The sequence below is a fragment of the Ailuropoda melanoleuca genome, chromosome 7 (assembly GCF_002007445.2).
Source record: "Ailuropoda melanoleuca isolate Jingjing chromosome 7, ASM200744v2, whole genome shotgun sequence".
NCBI lineage: Eukaryota > Metazoa > Chordata > Mammalia > Carnivora > Ursidae > Ailuropoda > Ailuropoda melanoleuca.
In genome coordinates this window covers 79,912,070-79,932,269 of record NC_048224.1, presented here as the reverse complement: position 1 = coordinate 79,932,269, position 20,200 = coordinate 79,912,070, and the positions used below count along the sequence as shown (strand labels likewise).

General features: G+C 39.3%; 1 protein-coding gene across 1 annotated transcript in view; it reads left to right on the top strand.

Annotated features, from left to right (window-relative positions):
- The first annotated feature begins 1,232 nt into the window (after nt 1-1,232).
- Nucleotides 1,233-20,200, top strand: part of MRPS31 (mitochondrial ribosomal protein S31) — a 33,403-nt gene continuing 14,435 nt past the window's right edge. Inside the window, exons 1-5 of the mRNA XM_002917684.4 lie at nt 1,233-1,446; nt 5,206-5,487; nt 14,839-14,997; nt 15,770-15,907; nt 18,880-18,959. Of these exons, the coding sequence (XP_002917730.1) occupies nt 1,322-1,446; nt 5,206-5,487; nt 14,839-14,997; nt 15,770-15,907; nt 18,880-18,959 (784 nt within the window). The 5' untranslated portion in view covers nt 1,233-1,321. The remainder of the gene's footprint in view (nt 1,447-5,205; nt 5,488-14,838; nt 14,998-15,769; nt 15,908-18,879; nt 18,960-20,200) is intronic.

Below are 20,200 nucleotides of genomic sequence, written 5' to 3'. Positions count from 1 at the left end.
TGAGAGTTTGGGGCGCCTGGTGGGTCAGTCTCTCAAGGATTGGACTCTTTTTTTTTTTTTTAATTTTTATTATTTATTCGACAGAGATAGAGACAGCCAGCGAGAGAGGGAACACAAGCAGGGGGGAGAGGGAGAGGAAGCAACAGGCTCATAGCAGAGGAGCCTGATGTGGGGCTCGATCCCATAACGCCGGGATCACGCCCTGAGCCGAAGGCAGACGCTTAACCGCTGTGCCGCCCAGGCGCCCCTCAAGGATTGGACTCTTGTTTTCGTCTGAGGTCCTGTGTCATGGGCCGGGATGGAGTCCCGCCTCTGGCTGCGTACTCAGCAGAAGTCGGCTTGGATATTCTCTCCCTCTGCCCCTTTCCCTGCTCATACTCTCTCTCTCTCTGTCTTTCTAAAATAAATAAATATTTATTTAAAAATTAAAAAGAAAGAAAGAAAGAATTGAGCTAGGCTAAATTTCAGTCCCTACTAACTCATTAAGCAGGTTTCCTGAACATGTTTATGACTCATACACTTTTCTGTATTTCCGTTTACAAAAAATTTGCCGCCAATCTTGATTCTCTTTTGAGATGGTAGGGGAAAAGTTGATGTCAGCACTCAACTGCCAGCATGCAGCTCTAAGCTAGAGGTTCCCATGTGACCTATCAGCGGGCGTTCTCCCAAGGTTTATGCCCATGCACTTCCAGGTTTGACCACCCCTCATCCACTGTTCACTGCCTTCATGAAGGGCAGGAAAAAGCCACGCCTTTCTCGTGCAGATTTTTATCTATAAAACCATTTTTGGAGAAAAAAAAAAAGGAAGAAACATATATGTCTCATGGTTTGACTCTACATTAAGAATCTCGACTGAAAAGAAATACTAATTTATCAAGGAGCGTGTCCTATGGTAATTTTTCTTTTTTAACCTTGTGGCCACGGATCATTTTGAGAATGTGATGAACGCTGTGCATCCTCTCCCCCAAACACCGCCCAGTAGGGTCAGTTCTCCGCGTCATTTCACTGCCCCCCCCAAGTAGTATTTGCACAGTGGATCACTCCCTCCACTCTCTCCCTTTCCCTTCCGAGTCCTGCCTCAACCAGCGCATCTTAGCTGAACTCAGGGATCCACTCCACCTAGGCCACTAGAATCGCCTGGAGGCAGCCCATTCGGCCCGGGCGCGGGCGAGGCCGGAACTCAGTCACCGGCCCCTGTTGCCCACCGGAACGTGAAGGGAAGGAACGCTCAGGCTGGGGAACGGAAGCGAGAGCGAGGGACGTGTTTGGCGGAGGGCCACACTGTTCCGTCGTGCTTCGGCTTTGGTTTGTTTTTTTGGCGATGTTTCCGAGGGTCACCGCGATCCTACCTCTTCGCCCCGTCTCCCGCTTCCCTTTATGCTCTGGAGGCTCGGAGGCACCGGCGGCTGCGATTGTGCTATCCGGTGCTCCGCACGGAACGGTCAGGTACCGTATTTCGGCGCTGTTGGCCCCGCAGGTCTTCGGGCAACCCCCGTCCTCCCTCCGGGGCGTTCAGGGATCGTTCTCCGGCTTCCTGGGGTCGATGTTCTAGCCCGCGGGATCTTAGAGACCGTTTCTTTAGGTCTGAGGAAAGGGAAATCCCAGAAAGGTAAAATGACTTGCCCAAGGTTATAATGTGAGTGAGAAACAGCTACGGTTACATGGTTGGTTACTGTCCCGAGCGCTCTGCTACACACCGCGCCTCCTACCTCTTGCCGCTCCTCCCCTCTTTCAGTGCAGGCTCCAGAAGCAAAGTTGTCTTACTTTATTATTTTTTTTTTCTTTCCAAGACTATAACGGCCTCATTCCTGCCTCCATTTATTCTTTCGTTCATTATTCAAAGTACAGTGTACCGATACTGGTGTTGAGGCCCGAATAACAACAATCCTGCCATCACGGAGCTTATAGTTCACCAAGCATGTAATTCAAATTTAATGGAGTAAAGCTGAGATGATGTAGGTAGACTGCTGTATCAATTCCAGTAATGACTGGGTGAGCAAGTCAGGACAGCTGACTATTGCAGGAGAGGTTCAGAGTATCCTTTCTGGAAAAGATGTCTGACAAAATCTGAAGGGGGACCAAAGGTTGGAGCTAGCCAGGCAAGAAAAGTATTTATGCATACTTCGTGTTGGTATTTATTCTCTGAGTACCCTCATCATTATGGAAACTTAATTCTGCATAAAGTCCATGCAGAACGATTTGGGGCCAGTATGGTTAAGTGTAGTTCTAAGCAGGTTAGTAGCAGTGGGGATGGGAAGAAGTACCTGGATGGAGGAGAAAAATTGCACAGGTAGAATTGATATGATGTGACATATGAAATAAGGGTAAGGTAGAAAAAAGAGGACTAGTGTACCATTAATGTTAATAGAAGATTGAGGAGCAGCTTTGAGAAGGCTTTTTAAATATGTCATAATTTTTGGGGCGCCTGGGTGGCACAGCGGTTAAGCGTCTGCCTTCAGCTCAGGGCGTGATCCCGGCGTTATGGGATCGAGCCCCACATCAGGCTCCTCTGCTGTGAGCCTGCTTCTTCCTCTCCCACTCCCCCTGTGTGTTCCCTCTCTCGCTGGCTGTCTCTATCTCTGTCAAATAAATAAATAAAAAATCTTTAAAAAAAATAAATAAATATGTCATAATTTTTAGAATTCAAAATATCTATTGTGGTAAGAAGCTTCTTCAACACAAAAGGGTGAAAAATGGATAGTATGAGAGGGGAGCTCTTTTTTTTTTTTTTTTGAGGGGATCTCTTGAATGTGGTTTTGAGTGCGTTGTATTTGAAGTGCTGATGAGATGCTCTCAGTGGAAACAAGCCCAGGTGGAAGGTTATGACTGAAATTTTATTATTTTAGTGTTAGGGAGTTAGGTACTGCCTATACATGATTTTTCTGTACTAAATAAAATTACTTTCTGTGGCCCCGTGGCAGTCTTGGAAGGAAACATTGAAGGATGGGAGGTTATATGTGAGATTCATTCTCCTCATCGCCACCTTTTATTATGATACCTTTAATATTTAACTTTCACATGCAAAATAACGGAGTATTTTCCTAAATTGAACTGTACCATATATTGAACGGTATTATGATGAAGGTCCTGTGTACTGATAATAAGGATATTAGTTCCGCAGTTGGTTTTGCATTCTAACTGTTAAGTGCCTGATTTGATAACCTCTGACATTTTTATAAGCAGATCAAATAGTTTGTTTCCGAATTCTTGGAAATAGCCATTTTGTTTTTCATTAAAGCATCCCTAGTCTGGTACTGCTATTGGCTAGCTTTGAGAACTTGATACAATAAGTAGCCTAGGGTCTGATGTGGGGTTTTGGGATGAATTGTATTAGAATAACCTGGCATCTTGGTTAAATGCATGTCCTTGGGCCGTATTCCAAACTTAGCAACTAAGAATCTCGGAAATATGTTTTAAATAAGCTCCCTACGTAATTCATATGATCCCTAAAGGTTAAGAACCACTGATTTAACCTCTTTGCGCATCAGTTTCTTCTATAAAACAGTAGTAGTAGAATCTGGCCTTTAAGATTGTAAGGATTAAATGACATATGTCACATAGCACCTCAAATGTGGTCCTCTGATGGGCAGTATGAGCATTACTTGGGAAGTTGTTTGAAAGGCGAACACTTTGAGTCCCTCCTCAAAAGTACGGAATCAGAATTCCTTGGTGGGACCACAGAACCTGGGTTTTTTTTTTTTTTTTTTAACGTCCCCTAGCTAATTCCTATGCATATTGAAGTTTGAGAAACGGTATTCTAGCCTGTTAGCTTCAGAAAGGTAGGGACCCTGAAATTCTTATTTACTATTATATTGTCAATACATGGTATAGTGCCCAGCACAGAACAGATTTATTCATTGTATTTAATGAATGCTAATCTAACACTTTCATTAGCTTTTTAAGTTACTTAAAAAAAATTTTTTTTAAGATTTTTTATTTATTTGGGATAGAGAGAGCAAGAGTGAGAGAGAGCCCGCACGAGCAGGGGGGAGGGGCAGAGGGAGAAGCAGACTCCCCACTGAGCAGGGAGCCTGATGCGGGACTCGATTCCAAGACCCTAGGATCATGACTTGAGCCAAAGGCAGATGCTTAACTGACTGAGCCACCCAGGTACCCCTTGCAACCTTTTTTTCTTTTCTTTTCTTTTCTTTTCTTTTCTTTTCTTTTCTTTTTTTTCTTTTCTTTTTTCTTTTCTTTTTTAATCTTAGTTCATGTCTTTTATCAACCTATAAACAATTACTTGTTTTCCGGTTTGTTGAAGCAATAGGTCAGACATTTGTCATAATAATGTCTGTCAAAGTGGCTAGCCATAAAAACTCCAGCACACATTCATCTGAAGGGCACTTCTGATGAAGGTGACTGATTTTGCCGTTCTCATCCACTTTATAGTATTTCAGGACAGCTAACTTAGCCTTCTTTCTCTTATGCTTATTCTTCTTGGGAGTGGTGTAAGACTTCTTCCTTTTCTTAGCACCACCATGAAGTCTCAACCAAAGATGAAGAGTGGACTCCTTTTGAATGTTGTGTCAGATAAAAGTACGTCTGTCTTCTCGTTGCTCGCCAACGAAGATCAGTCTCTGTTGATCAGGGGGAATTCCTTCCTTGTTCTGGATCTTGGCCTTTGCAATTTCTGTTGTATCTGAGGGTTCATCCTGGAGAGTGGTCTTGGTGACGTTTCCACCGCAGATGGTGGATCAGAAAGTTGTCGCCTTTTTTAAATGCCACGGAATGCAAACCTTGAGGTAAATGGAGGGAGGCAACAGATAGGAGCACCAGCAGCCCCAGGCTTCATCCATTTATTCCCCGGGGACCAGGTGATCAGTCAGTGTCAGCCCACCTGTAATCCTTTTGTGACTTACCAGTGTGTCTTAGGCCTTAGTGAGCCCTGAGCTACATGACCTTGGGTAAATCACTTCACTTCTCTGGTTTCTAGTTTTCTTATCTGCACAATAGGGATAATACTTACATATGGAGTTGTTGTGGGTATGGGGAAATGTAGTAAATATGTTGCACCAGACTAAGCACATAGTATATATTCAATAAATGTCACATTGCTGTTGTTGTGGTTGCTGACAATAATAATAAAAAGCAAAAGGGAAGGGTTTGAATTAGAAATTTTAAAAACACATAGAAGCAGTGTTTTGAATCCTTGCTTTATTATTTTGCGTTGTAGTTTTCATTTTTATCTTTAATGCTTCTTTCTAGGACAAAATATAATATCCAAAGATATTTCGGCACTAACGATGTTATCTATAACAAGAAGGATGAGCAGTCTGCTGCAACACATGAGACTTCCAGAGAGACAGAAAACCAAGAGAGTGTAAAGGAGAATACAAAAAAAGACTTGTTAGATATCATTAAGGGCATGAAAGTTGAATTAAACACAGTAAATGTACAAACAACAAAGCCATCCAGCAGAAGACAGCTTAAGAGTGTGGAAGCTACAATTGGCAGGCTTCAGAAATCTCGGGAAGATGCCCCAAAGAGGTAAATTGAATTGAATTTCAGTTACATTGAAAGTAATTTTTGAAACTCCTTTTTCTTTTAGAAAAAAAATTAAAATGAGAGGACATGGGAGATGCTTCATGAAGACAATCAGTCTGTAAACACAGAGACTCTAATACTTAACATGAGAGATACTGTTACCCTTTTATATGTAAATAGGAGGGGATATCTGCATACAGTCTAGAGAGGAAAAGAGGCATGATCTAATTGAGAATTCCACATGTTTTCTTACATATTCATCAGTGTTATTAACTGCCATTTAATTGCCTCTTTAAACTGCTAATTACCAAATCGTTTATATCCTGATTTGGAGGTAGCTTCATGTATCTGAAGGACTTGTTTATTTGAAATTTCCATTTTAAAAATTCCACTTAGAATAGGATTTAAGCATGTTGATTACAACTGTTTTATATGATTTCCTTTGACCAGTAATTATCAGTGCTCTCAGTTTGTGTGGTTTCCTCAAAATATTGTAATTACTTGTGCTTGTGAAAAGGATATTATATTTCACTGATTCTAAATGCAATCAATAATAGTATTTTAGCATTGTGTTGTAATTTTAAATGGTAGTGTTTTGTTTTAATGATACTTAAATAATGGTGGGTCTTATACAGATGATGTCATCAATTCAAATAATAAGGTATGTGGTTTAAACATTCCCATCTCTGACTTCTCTTAGCAAAATCAACAGCTAGTGTAGATTTCTATTTTCCAGAATGACTTAATATTTTTATGAAATGTCTTGGTTTCTATATTGTATCACATTATATCAGAACTATCCCTGGAAAGCATAATTGGGGGGTAGAGAATAAGCTAATTCAGTGAGTGCACATCAGCGGTACCTCCTCCTTTATTTATTTATTTATTTATAAGTAATCTCTATACCCAGTGTGGGCCTCAAACCCACAAACCTGAGATACTGACTGAGCCAGCCAGGCTCCTCCTTTTTAGAAACAAAATAAAACAAAAGCATTATATAAAAATATACAGAATTAAATGATAAGACACACACATATGTATATATATATTTATTGAGGTTTTTTTTAAGCTTCCAGACCTTCCTCCTCCTTTTTAGAAACAAAACAAAAATATTATATAAAAGTATACAGAATTAGAGGTTACAGACACACACACACACATATATATATATATTTATTTACTGAGGTTTTTTTAAGCTTCCAGACCTGTTTGTGACCCATTGTGGGTTTTATTATAATTATGTAATTTAATTATCTATTATAGAAATGGTTAAGATGAGTTGAATGTTTTGCAAAGACTCAGGAAATTTTTTAAGTTCCTTTCCAATTAGGTATAAATGAGACACGCAGAAAAATGTAAGAAAATTCTGCACTCAGAATGCTTTGTAAGCATTTTTAAGATCTTGATCTGTATTTCCGCTTTCAAGAGACCAAAATTGGAACTCTTGGAGGATGTACTGTGGGTGCAGTCTGTATATAAAAAATGTATCTTGGAACTTCTGTTCAAAGAAGGGCTTTGGTCCTGCATCAAAAGATTGGTGAATGAGATACATTTGTTTTATAAAATTTATCTTTTTGGGGTTCCTGGGGGGTGCAGTTGGTTGAGCACCGGACTCTTGGTTTCGGCTAGGGTCATGATCTAGGGGTCATGAGATCGAGCCTTGCATCTGGCTCTGTGCTCAGCCCAGAGTCTGCTTGTCCCTCTCCCTCTGCTTCCCCCTCCGCTTGCACATTCTCTCTCTCTCTAAAATAAATAAATAATATTTTTTAAAAATTAAAAAAAAATGTATCTTTTAGAGGCACTTGGTTGGCTCAGTCAGTAGAGCATGCCGTGCTTGGTCTTGGGGTCATGAGTTTGAGCCCCACATTGAACACAGAGTTTACTAAATTAAAAAAAAATTTTTTAAATGTATCTTTTAATGACTTTGTTCCCCACCCGCTTTTTTTTAAGGGATCCCAGATGCACAGATTTGGGTTAATCATCTTTGATTCATGATGACTGTCATGGTTCCATGTATGACCTGATTTTAGTTTTTTATTTGTATTATATTTTGAATGGCCATTGATAAAGTTATTGTGGCTGCATAGCAATTACCCCAGAATTTAGTGGCATAAAACACTCATTATTTTATGCTCATGGATTCTGTGGGTTAAGCAGTGTGGACAGAACACAGTGGAGAAGGCTAATCTCTGCTCTATGCTGTCCTCACTCAGAAGACTTGGAAGTCCAGGGGCTGGAATCATCTGAAGGTTTGCTCATTCATAGCTCTGACTGTTGAAGCTGGCTGTTAGCTAAGACCTTAGTACGGGACTGCGTGGCCTGGGCTTTCTCTCTGCATGGCGTCTGCGTTCCAAAGGAGAGTGTCTCAAGAGAAAGTGAGCCAGAAGGAATTTGTATTGTTTTTATGATGCAGCCTGGGAATCAGACTGGATAAGATTGGACACTGCCACTCTCATTTCCTGTTCCATATTGATTTTGAGGGGAGGGAGGTACTTGCTTTTTATCATAGCAACTGCCCTGGAACCATCTTCACAAAGATTTGATGTCATCAAAAGGAATGCAGTAGTCTAGTGTTAAAACTGTGAACCACCTTGACTTAGTAGTTCCCACGGTCACTGACAGATGGCTGTGTTTCCCTTTGGTGCTTCAGGGTGCCTCAGGGCATTGTTTGGGAACCTAAGTCCTACATTGAGCTCCCTGTGCAAGGCTGTGGGACCACACCCATAAGTTTCTTAGAATTTGTCTTCTGTTTATAGGCTCTCTGAGGCACCATTTTAAATCTTTCTAAGATCTTGGGGTGCTTGATTGGCTCAGTTGGTAGAGCGTGCAATTCTTTTTTTTTTTTTTTTTTAAGATTTTATTTATTTATTTGATAGAGAGCCAGAGAGAGTGCAAGCAGGGAGAGCAGCAGAGGGAGAGGGAGAAACAGGCTCCCGGCTGAGCAGGGAGCCCTATGCAGGGTTTGATGTGGAGCTCAGTGTGGCTCCCTGGGATCACGACCTGAGCCCAAGGCAGACACTTAACTGTTTGAGCCACCCAGGCACCTTGAGCATTCAATTCTTGAGCTCGGGGTTGTGAATTGGAGCCCCGTGTTGGGTGTAGAGATTACTTAAAAATAAAATCTTTGAAAAAAATAAATCTAAGATTTTAACAAATGGTTTTGTAGTGATGCCTATGGCTTTATCATTAAACAATGTTTACCTGACACTGCACTGAATTTGATCTCTGTTCAGAAGCCATTTTTTAAAAAATTTTATTTAAATTCAATTAATTAACATGTAATGTATTATCTGTTTCAGGGGTAGAGGCCTATGATTCACCAGTCTTAATACCCAGTGCTCATTACAACACATCCCCTCCCCAATTAGCCAGTTACCCCATCCCTCCCCGCCAACTCCCCTCCAGCAACCCTCAGTTTGTTTCCTATGATTAAGAGTCACTTATGGTTTGTCTCCCTCTCTGGTTTCGTTGTGTTTCATTTTTTCCTCTTCTCCCCTGTGATCCTCTGGCTTGTTTCTTAAAGTCCATATATCAGTGAGATCATACCAGACGACATTTCTAAATTTTAGCATCACTTGCTGCCTGGAGGGGCTGAGAATGAGAAATGTTTTATTTTTGATCCCAGCAGGTCTTGGTTCCTTTATATGGTACAGTTCTTTCTTATCTCTGTCTTCTCACATTTTACCATCTGCAACTGAGAAGCCAGGAGACCTCTTCTGCACTGGAAGTCTCCTTAGACTGGCTCACCCAATTCGCTGGGTGTATTTCCTATTTTCCACTTTACTACAAGCAACAGTGTTTCTAAACAGAAGTCCCCTTTCCCGCAGCTTCCAGTAACATTGATTTTCCTAAAGTTCTCCCTCATAGTGACTTTGAGGGCCCTTGAAGTCTCTTTGAGTCCCTAATCTCTTATGAATACTTGCCTCAAGGTCTTTCCTGTTTCCACCCACTGCCTAGTACCCAGACTTCTCCCATACATTTTAGGTTTTTTGTTACAGTAGCACCTGACTTCCAGACACCAAAATCTGTTCCAGTTAGGTGTTGCCGCATAACAAACCATCCCAAGGCTTGGGCAGAATGTGGCAGAGGTAGCCGTGTCTGCCCCACTCAGGACTATTGATGGCCGGTGCAAGGCGAGGGTTTGCTCATGTACATTCCAACAGCTGCTGCTGGCTATTGGCTGAGACTATATTTGGGGCTTTTTGCCAGAACACTGAGCCAAGGCCTCTCCATAACCTGCTAGCTGAATTCCATGGCGAGACATCTCAAAAAGAGCCAAACAAAAGCTGTGTCATCTTATATGACCTGGGCTCACGAGTCACAGTACGTCATCTCTATCACTGTGTTCATCAAGGCAGTCACAGAGTTTCCCCTGGTTTCAAGGGGAGGGAACATGGATTCCCTCTCTCGATGGGGATGTGGCAAGGTTTTGGAAGAGTTTGTGGGACCAGAAATATTGCTATCTCTGTTTTCTAATAATATACTATGCCACACCTGTTAACCTGATAACTGTTGATGTCTGTTGTACTAAAGGGAACAATACCATGATGAGATTGATCCCTGTTTGATTGCATCTGGATTGTCCGTACCTTATGGTTCACCGCATGTACTTAGGGCTTCCTTGAGTGCAGTTGCTCTTGTAACTGCGTGTCCATTGTGGGGACCCTGGAAACTCTGTGGCCTTGTTACCAGAGATAACCAGTTCTTGTGGGGTGCTAAGTGAAGCAGCTCCCGCCCCGGCATGATGTGGGTCTCCTGTCCTAACTTTGGGATGGCCTGTGCAGTGTCATCCACATGAGTGCTGCAAGGATGCCACCAAGAGGGAAACCTGAGGCTGCCCTGCCAGCCCACTGTGGTTCTGTCTTTTATCTTTCTGAAAAGACTGGGCCAAGCATGTTTGTGGTAGTCTCGTGAGTCTGAATGTATTGTGGAACCTAGCAAGACCCCTGGTGAGTACAGCAATAACCAAAATTTCCAGCTCCTACTTTAACTTTCTCTTAACTAAGCAACTACCTGCTCTGATCATCCAATGAGGTTTCAGCTACTTAGTAATTAATGAATCCATGAATTGAAATTTATATTATTTCTGGTTTTTCATTAGTATAAAATAATGCTGTGATTAACTTCATTCATTCAACAACTTTAGATTGTCATTATATCTCAGGCAGTGTCCAATAAGATGGAGGTAGAACAGTGAACAAAACAAAGTCTCAAAAAGTCTCTACTCCTTACGTAATGGTGGGGGAATTGGGGTGGGAGAGAGTATATGTAGTCACACTACATAAACACACAATATGTCAGGTGGTGAAACATGAAGACAAATAAGGTAGGCTGGAGAGCTGTTATTTTTTTAAAAGGGATCGTGGAAGAATAATGATTGAGCAAAGCCCTGAAATAAAGGGGCACCTGAGTGGCTCAGTCGGCTGGGCGTCTGGCTCTTGATTTCAGCTCAGGTCGTGATCTTTGGGTTGTAAGACGGAGCCCTGGGCCAGGCTCTGCACTGAGCATGGAGCCTGCTTGAGATTCTCTCTCTCCTTCTCCCTCTCCCTTTCCCCGCCTCATGTGCTTGCTCGTAATCTCTCTCAGAAAAAAAAAAAAAAAAAAAAAAAAAAAAGGCCTGAAATAAAGTTATATATAAAGCCATGCAGATATCTGAGAGATGATTTGCCTTTTAGGCACCAGGGATAGAATTGCTTAGGCCTTGAATTTGGAGTGTGTAGTATCCCTCAAATTCCATGTATGTATCTGCTTATTTTCTTTAGACAAATACTCCTGGAAGTGGAATTGCTAGGTAAAAGGATTTGTATATATTTGGGGCTTTTTTTTTTTTTTTTCCCCTTTCTGAGAGAGAGAAAGAGATGCATGTGTGAGTCAGGGAGGGGCAGAGGGAGAGAGAATGAGCGTGCCATGGGGCTCCATCTCACAACCCTGAGATCATGACCTGAGCCAAAATCAGGAGTCAGGCGCTAAACCTATTGAGCCAGCCAGGCGCCGCTTGGGCTATTGATATATGCTAATTTCTGTGTCCCCTTAATAGTATCCTTCCCCTTATTAGAATTTCTTTTCTGAAATTGTATGTGTCATACAGTTCATTCTAAATAAATTTAGGGAGTACAGAATGGTATAAAGTATGTTTTCTTTTTCTTTTTTTTTAATAATTTTTATTTTGTTATATTAGTCACCATACAGTACATCCCCAGTTTTTGATGCAATGTTTCCATGATTCATTATTTGCATATAACACCCAGTGCACCGTGCAATATGTGCCCTTCTTAATACCCATCACCGGCCTATCCCAATCCCCCACCCTCCTCCCCTCTGAAGCCCTCAGTTTGTTTCCCAGAGTCCATAGTCTCTCATGGTTCATTCCCCCTTCTTTTTGCCCCCCTTCATTCTTCCCTCCCTTTTCCTACTGATCTTCCTATTTCTTTTTTTTTTTTTAAGATTTTATTTATTTATGTGACAGAGAGACAGCCAGCGAGAGAGGGAACACGAGCAGGGGGAGTGGNAGAAGCAGGCTCCCAGTGGAGGAGCCCAATGTGGGACTCGATCCCGGAATGCCGGGATCACGCCCTGAGCCGAAGGCAGAAGCTTAACGACTGCGCTACCCAGGCGCCCCTGATCTTCCTATTTCTTATGTTCCATAAATGAGTGAAACCATATGATAATTGTCTTTCCTCTGCTTGACTTATTTCACTTAGCATAATCTCCTCCAGTCCCATCCATGTTGCTGCAAATGTTGGCTAATCGTTCTTTCTGATGGCTGAGTAATATTCCATTGGACCACATCTTAATCCAGTCATCTGTTGAAGGGCATCTCAGCTCCTTCCACAATTTAGCTATTGTGGACAATGCTGCTATGGACATTGGGGTGCATATGGCCCTTCTCTTCACTACGTCTGTATCTTTGGGGTAAATNTACCCAGCAGTGCAATGGCTGGATCATAGGGTAGCTCAATTTTTAACTTTTTAAGGGACCTCCATACTGTTTTCCAAAGTGGCTGTACCAACTTGCATTGCCAACAACAGTATACGAGGGATCCCCTTTCTCCACATCCTCTCCAACATTTGTTGTTTCCTGCCTTGTCCATTTTTGCTATTCTAACTGGTGTAAGATGNTCAAAGAGCCGAGGGTCCATTTCTGGGTTCTCTACTCTGTTCCATTGGTCTGTGTGTCTGTTTTTGTGCCAGTACCATGCTGTCTTTGTGACCACAGCTTTGTAGTATAGCTTGAAATCTGGCAACATGATGCCCCCAGCTTTGTTTTTCCTTTTCAGCAATTCCTTGGTGATTCAGGGCCTTTTCTGGTTCCACACAAATTTAAGGGCTGTTTGTTCCAGTTCTTTGAAAAATGTCATTGGTATTTTGATCGGGATAGCATTGAAAGTGTAGATTGCTCTGGGTAGCATAAACATTTTAACTATGTTAATTCTTCCGATCCATGAGCATGGAATATTTTTCCATCTTTTTGTGTCTTCTTCAATGTCTTTCAAGAGTGATTTGTAGTTTCTAGAATATAGATTCTTTACGTCTCTGGTTAAGTTAATTCCGAGATAACGTATGATTTTTGGTGCTATTGTAAATGGAATCGATACCCTAATTTCTCTTTCTTCAGTCTCATTGTCCGTGTATAGAAATGCAACTGATTTCTGAATATATTTTGTATCCAAAGTATGTTTTCATCAAGTAGTTTGAGTTATAGGATAGAATAGATTGTTATAAAAGATAATTTAAAAGTTCTCATCAACTTTTAAAAATCTATATAGAAAGATCTCAGTATATAAAGATTATCTTATTTCAGTGATAGAAGCTCCCTGATAATTTTTAACTAGAACATTTCAAATTATAAAGCCAGAAGCTATAATGATAAAGAACACCATTGTGATAAAATGCGTGGTTCTAAAAAATGAATACTTATTTATATTCTTTGTATACTCTTATCAAATATGTATATTAAAATTTGAAAACAAACCTCTCAAGTAGTTCAGGAAAATGATTTGGGATAAAGTTCAGACCTTACTCAGAGGTAACAGTTTTGAAACTAGCTCATTTCTTTTTAATTAATTGTAATATTCCCTCTTTAATTCTGTTTTTCTTCTTTGGCAGTCAGATTTTAGAGCTCTCATATCTTAGGTAAAGTCCTTAAATCTTTATCTAAAAACTTCAGGGATTTGGGAATTTTGATTTGCATATTAGACGACCGATCATTATGTAGAAAGTCTAATACAGTAAAATATTAACTTGGAGCCCACTCAGTGAGATAGCAGTTCTTAGTGAGTTAATATGTAAATTATGTAGACAATTTCTTTTTATGTCTGGCACATTTTTCTATCAACTTACCCTAATTTACTGAGGAGGAGCTTTTTTTTAAGCCTCTTCTTATGGAAAATTTAAAACATAAAATCATGGAATTAACCCCTTTGTACCTGTCATACAGTTTCGGTAATCAATACTTTTGCCATTCTTGTGTCATCTATATCTTCACCTACTTTCCATCTCCTACTAGATCATGATGATGATTTATGGTTCTTTTTTTCCCCCCAGGTAAAATTTACATACTTTGAAGCATACATATCTCACTGTAGGTTTTTGGCAAATAGATATGCCCATGTAGCCGACATGCTTCTCAAGACACAGAGCATTTCTCATTTCCATCTTTCCGTCAGTAGCCTTCTCTCCTGAGGCAACCACTGTTCTGATTTTTTTCACCCTAGGTTAGTTTTGCCTGTTCTAGAAGTTGGTATAAATGGAATCATACAGAGCATACTTTTTTTTTTAATCCAACTTTTCATTGTTTCATTCATGTTACTGCTGTGAGCTGAGTACTGTTCCATCATATGGATTTATCATGATATATGAATAGATTTAGCTACTTTAATATTTGCTTACAATATGTATAGTTTCTGAAATAAATTGTATCTAATTAAAAAATCCAGTAAATTATAACCGCCACTCTTTTTTTTTCTTTTCCTCACCCCTCTACTTGAATATATTGTTCTGAGTTAGTATTGTACTTCAACAAGTATCCATTAACTTCAACTTTTAACATTTTGAAATTTATATGAAACCCAATACCTAGGGCACCTGGGTGGCTCAGTGGGTTGAGCAGGCGACTCTTTGATCTTGGCTTCAGGTCTCAGGATCTTGAGTTCAAGCCCCTCTGAGCTCCATGCTGGGTATGGTAGCCACTGAAAAAAAAATGCCTAATATTTAAAAATAATTGATTTGGTCAGAAATGGATTTTTTTGAATGACAGAAAGTTTTCTCTCGAAGAGAATTATTTTACTTTCCACTAAACTAATGGCTTAATAAGTAATGCTTTTTTTTTTTCTTACTTGTTTTTCATTTTCTTAGAACCAAGTCCCTGAATCCTGAGTTGGTAGCAGCTGCATCCGCTGTTGCAGATTTTCTCCCTTTTGATAAGCAGACAACCAAGTCAGAGCTGCTCCGGCAGCTCCAGCAGCATGAGGAAGTCTCAAAGGCACAGAAAGATGGAAAAAGAGCTAAAGTTAGGTTAGTGAATCAAATAGTTCTGTCGGTAATGCTGGTTTTTCAAAATAGGCTGTTTTCATGTGACTGGTGAGTAATGCACACAATATACCAACTTATATATTAAATATTTCTCATAAGTGGAATATTAGTAATTTGGTTTTTAAAAAAAAAACTCATATCTTAAGTAAGATTGCAGTTTTTAAAAGATCAATGGAATGGTTAAAATTTTCTTTTACAAAGTTGCACGATTTCTTGTCCCTGAAAAGAAACAGTAAATTCAGTAATGTTATTAAAAACAAGTAACAGAATAAGACAGTTCTCTGAGGAGATTAATTTTTCCCTGTGAAATAATTTGCTGGTCTTACGTATAGTGCGATCATCTTCAGGCCTGTTTCCTTCACTTTTGCTCTTATCCTTATGTTTTAGCTGACACCTTCTCACTCAGCCTCTCATTGCATTACTTTATGCCAGGTTTGAAGTTGATATACAACTTCAAATGTTTGATACTTTTTCATAAATGACACTTTTTTTTATAAGTGACACTTTTATGTTTTAAATGAACATTCCTGAAGAACACCTTCAAAAGTTATGTTTCAGAAGGAAACATAAATCTTAGTGGTCTGTGGGATGTGAATGTTAACATGTGACATATCCTTCATTTAAACATAATGCTTTATGCTGTATTCATGCATGGAAGTGAAATTCAAATTAAATGATATGAATCTCATGTGTAAGAAAGTTTATTATCCTGTAGCTACAATTTCTAATGCACTTGACCTTTTTCTTATTTCAGTGTCAGTAACATAATATCAGATATGAAGGTTGCCAAATCTGCCACACGTAGAGTTAGTACAAGACCAGAGCATCAAATTCAGTTTGATGAAGGAACTGACGATTACATGGGCCAGAAGACCAAAGATCTTAAGAAAAGGTACTCAGGCTTTGTAATCTGTTTGGTTTTTGCTGCTTTTGTTAGCTTCTCTGTAGGTTTACTTTATTCTGTGCATGTTATTGCTGATAGGTATTTGAGCATTATGGATGCGTTTATATCTGTCTTCTCACTCTGTGTGTACCATTTCCTATAGAGGAAAAGATGTTCTGGGTTTAGCAGTCTTATGCTTTTCTGTACCATTAATCAAATTCGCCCCTGCCTCCCATTTATCCATGATGAATAGAGGTCTCCTGATTTAGGATAAATGGAACTGATTGAATTCTGAACAAATGAACATTTTGTGAGAAGCATTATTTTTTATTCTGTTATGTACATAACAATGTATATAATCTTTAGATCTCTCTATATAATTACCATTATCCATACATTAGAGAAATAATCCACCATCAAAAAAAGAAAGAAAGGAAGATCCATTATAATATCTTAAGGTGGTAGATTATCTGTGGCAATTTGAATTTGGTAATTTTCAGACTTAAAGATGCTAAGCCATGCCTTATGTAATTATTTTATAATAAAAAGCTCTCTGTATTTACAGAAAGTTTCTGTTTTCTCTCCTTCAAGCCCATGAAGTGATAGTTGGGGAGGGGTAACCAGATATTTAGTATGCTCTGACAAAAACTAACGGATCTTTATAGAAAGGGGCGCTTACAGTTGGAGTATTTTTGATGTTATGTATCCTTTGGATTTTCTATAATCCCAGCAACTTGAGTTAGCTCTTTTCAGAAGTTAAACTACTAATTTGTACAGGAAAATTGTAAAAGATAGTCAGTAGTTAATGAAGGAAGTTCAAGAAGTTATAATGACTTAGGGAGATTCTTTGAATTACTAATTTAAAGTGATATTATACCTATGACATATTATTGGATAAAGTATAATGTGTACTTGGAGTTTTACTTAAGATTTTACTTAAGATTCTTCAAGAATATTTAATTTCAGGGGCGCCTGTCTGGCTCAGTCAGTAGAGCGTGTGACTCTTGATCTGGGGGTTGTGAGTTCAAGCCCCATGTTGGGTGTAGAGCTTACTTTAAAAAAGAAAAAAAAGAATATTTAATTTCAGTCTTTTCTGAATAAGTCTTCTTTGAAATGATTCCATACAACTACATCAGAATGCTATATCATAGTCTGATTTTTAATGATATTAGCCATTGTTAAAATTTAGAAGGTGGTAGGGTGCCTGGGTGGCTCATTTGGTTAAGTATCTGACTTTTGATTTCAGCTCAGGTCATGATCTCAGGGTTGTGAGATGGAGCCTGCTTAGGATTCTCTCTCTCCCTCCCCCTCTCCCCCCGCAACCCCCTCACATCCCCACGCACTCACATGTGTATCAAAAAAAAATTCTTAGAAATTAGAAAGTGGCAAGGGAGAATCTAAAAAGCAGGACAGACGTTTATGTGCATATAATGACTGTGTTAAAAAGCTCACTGAAGGACTCTAGAAAGAGGAGACAATGGTGAGATACCAAGTTGTTCACCCTGCTCTGTCGTGGGACAGCCTGAGACAATCCAGGCCTAGACTGATCACCACAGATACATCCTGGGCTAACTCCTTCAGTAAGAGAGAGAGGTGAGGCCCAGAGCACTGGCTTTGGAGTCATTCTGGCCTGCCTCCGAATCATGGCGTTATGCCACTGACTAATCCTGGGACTGGGACAACTTTTATAGCCTCATGGGTCTGGTTCCTCATCTATAAAATGCTGAAATTGAAACCTAACTTAAATGACTTTCTTGGGAAATAGGAATGTGTCAACCATATATAGTAGATGCACAGCCGATGTCTGTTACCTTCCCCTCCTCTTCAGCACTTTCTGAAATTCCATACTTTACCAAATCATTCCCTCTTTACTGTGAGTTACCTTAATCCATCATCCTGTTAACCTGATGCAAAGTTAGGGAGTGCAGGTGGGGAGAGGGATGCAAAAGGACTGCAAATAGTTGGGGAGCATAAATACCTTTGTTTAAGAATACTTGGGGACCTGCTAAAGGAAAATTTAAGTGATTTGAGATAATTTTATCTACTTTTAATATGGTATTTGAATTTTTTCACTTAATTTCATAGAAAAAAGGTGATTTGATTCAGAAAAGAATTCAAAATGATTTTTTAAAAAGATTTTATTTATTTATTTATTTATTTATTTATTTATTTATTTATTTGAGAGAGATGGGGGGAGAGAGAAGCAGGCTCCTCACTAAGCAAGGAGCCCGATACTGGACTTGATCCTAGGACCCCAGGATCATGACCTGAGCTGAAGGCAGACGCTTAACCAGCTGAGGCATCCAGGCCCCCCAAGAATTCAAAATTGTTTTAAAACTAACTCTCCAGTTTTGAACTGGTTTTTAATCTGCCAGTAAGTTTATTCAAGTATGAATGTGAATTGATGCGTAAAGCAGTTGATTAAAATATACAAGGAAAAGTTACCTATTAACTCTCTGACATTAATTTCAATAGTTAATTTAAAATGTTAAGTAAAGAAAGTTAATTATTATGTTAAAAATACAGGATTGCTTTATAAGTGGGAATGTTTTGATTTATCTATGCGTCTTTTATAATTATAGTGTAATTAAACATGCATTGTTTTCTGCCCTTAAACTAAGACAACTGTTGACTTTAACAACTTTTAATTTAGCATATTTTAATAGCTTTCTAATGTTGAGTTTTCTAAAACCTTAATATGAAATGGATCACGTAAAATTATGGCAAATTAAACTAATCTTTTCAGTTGGGTATTTTGGAAATTAAACTACTTAAACTGCTTTATTTATTGTAATGCAAAGTGCATTTGTTCCAGTTTTTCATTTTCAGTTCTAATGATGTGGCAATGTAGTTAAAATGTCTGGTGTGGGTCAGTGGAATTATTTTTAATTTCTGCATTGAGTATTTCATATAGAATTGTCTTCTCAAATAATTTTTTGTTGGCTATGTATAAAAATACTAAATTGTTTTTTCTTTTTCAGTCTTAGGAAAAATATGCTCAAGGGGAAGAGACTTAATATTTTTGACCTCATGGCAGTTACTGAAGAGGCACCTGGAACAGGTTTGTTAAGAACACTATTTTTCGGGGCGCCTGGGTGGCTCAGTCGTTAAGCGTCTGCCTTCGGCTCAGGGCGTGGTCCGGGCATTCTGGGATTGAGCCCCACATCAGGCTTCTCCACTGGGAGCCTGCTGCTTCCTCTCCCACTCCCCCTGCTTGTGTTCCCCCTCTTGCTGGCTGTCTCTCTCTGCCAAATAAATAAATAAAATCTTAAAAAAAAAAAAAAAAAAGAACACTATTTCTCAGGTGTAGAAACATTCCAGTTTTCAAAAAAAGTCCTTAATATTTAGACTGCACTGTGTCAGGTATTTTAATAATGCATCCTGTCAATGGCCTGGATCCTGCGTATGAATGTAGTTGTTGCCATTGCTCGTCTTGGTCAGATTCCTCCCTTGAAATGTTGCATTCTGTGAGACAGTGGGAATCAAGTAGCACTACCTTCCTGAATCCAGAGCTATCAGTTGGCTACTGATTTGGTTTAGAACGTTAACGATCACCCTCCATTCGCAACTATGCTATTACAAAAGATAAACTGTGGTTTCTGCGCTAAGGCAGCCTGCTATCTAGACAAGAGATAGAGAGCATTTGAAGAAGTAACTTAATGAACTGATTTAGTGATTGTTAAGAAGCTGGGAAGAAGAGCATTCAGGAAATATATTTAGCAGACTTGTGTTGTCTTTGTTGTTGTTTTAACACACCATCCTTTTTCTTTGTTCTTACCCCTTTCTTTGGATAAGAAGTAAAATCTTTCATATTCACCATTTTAAGTCTAATTAAAAGAGACATAAGAGTGTCCCCTAGCTTGTCATTGAGTGTGGTTTACTGATAACTTAAACGAGTAAACTCAGTATGAATGATCTTCAGCTTACAGGTGACTTTCATTTCCAAATTGTAAGTTAGTTTTTTGGACTTGATAAAAATAATTTTGTAATTGATATTTAAGTTCCAAGGGTAGCCTCCAATGGCTCATTTAATCTATCAGTTGCTTATATAAACATCTGATTTTTTTCCCGCTATTCAATAAACTCCTAGATATTAGGGGCTGGGTTTCACTGATTTTTGTGTACTCAGCAGCACCTAGCCAGTGGCTGACAGATCATAGGAATTAGTTATCTTAATCATAAATGCCTTTTTTGAACAAATTGAGGCTATAAAATATCTATCCATAGAGGAAAGAAATTAATTCAATCAGTGTTTGTTCATTTAAACTAAATGCAACGCTAAGAGAACAACTCGCCTTCTCT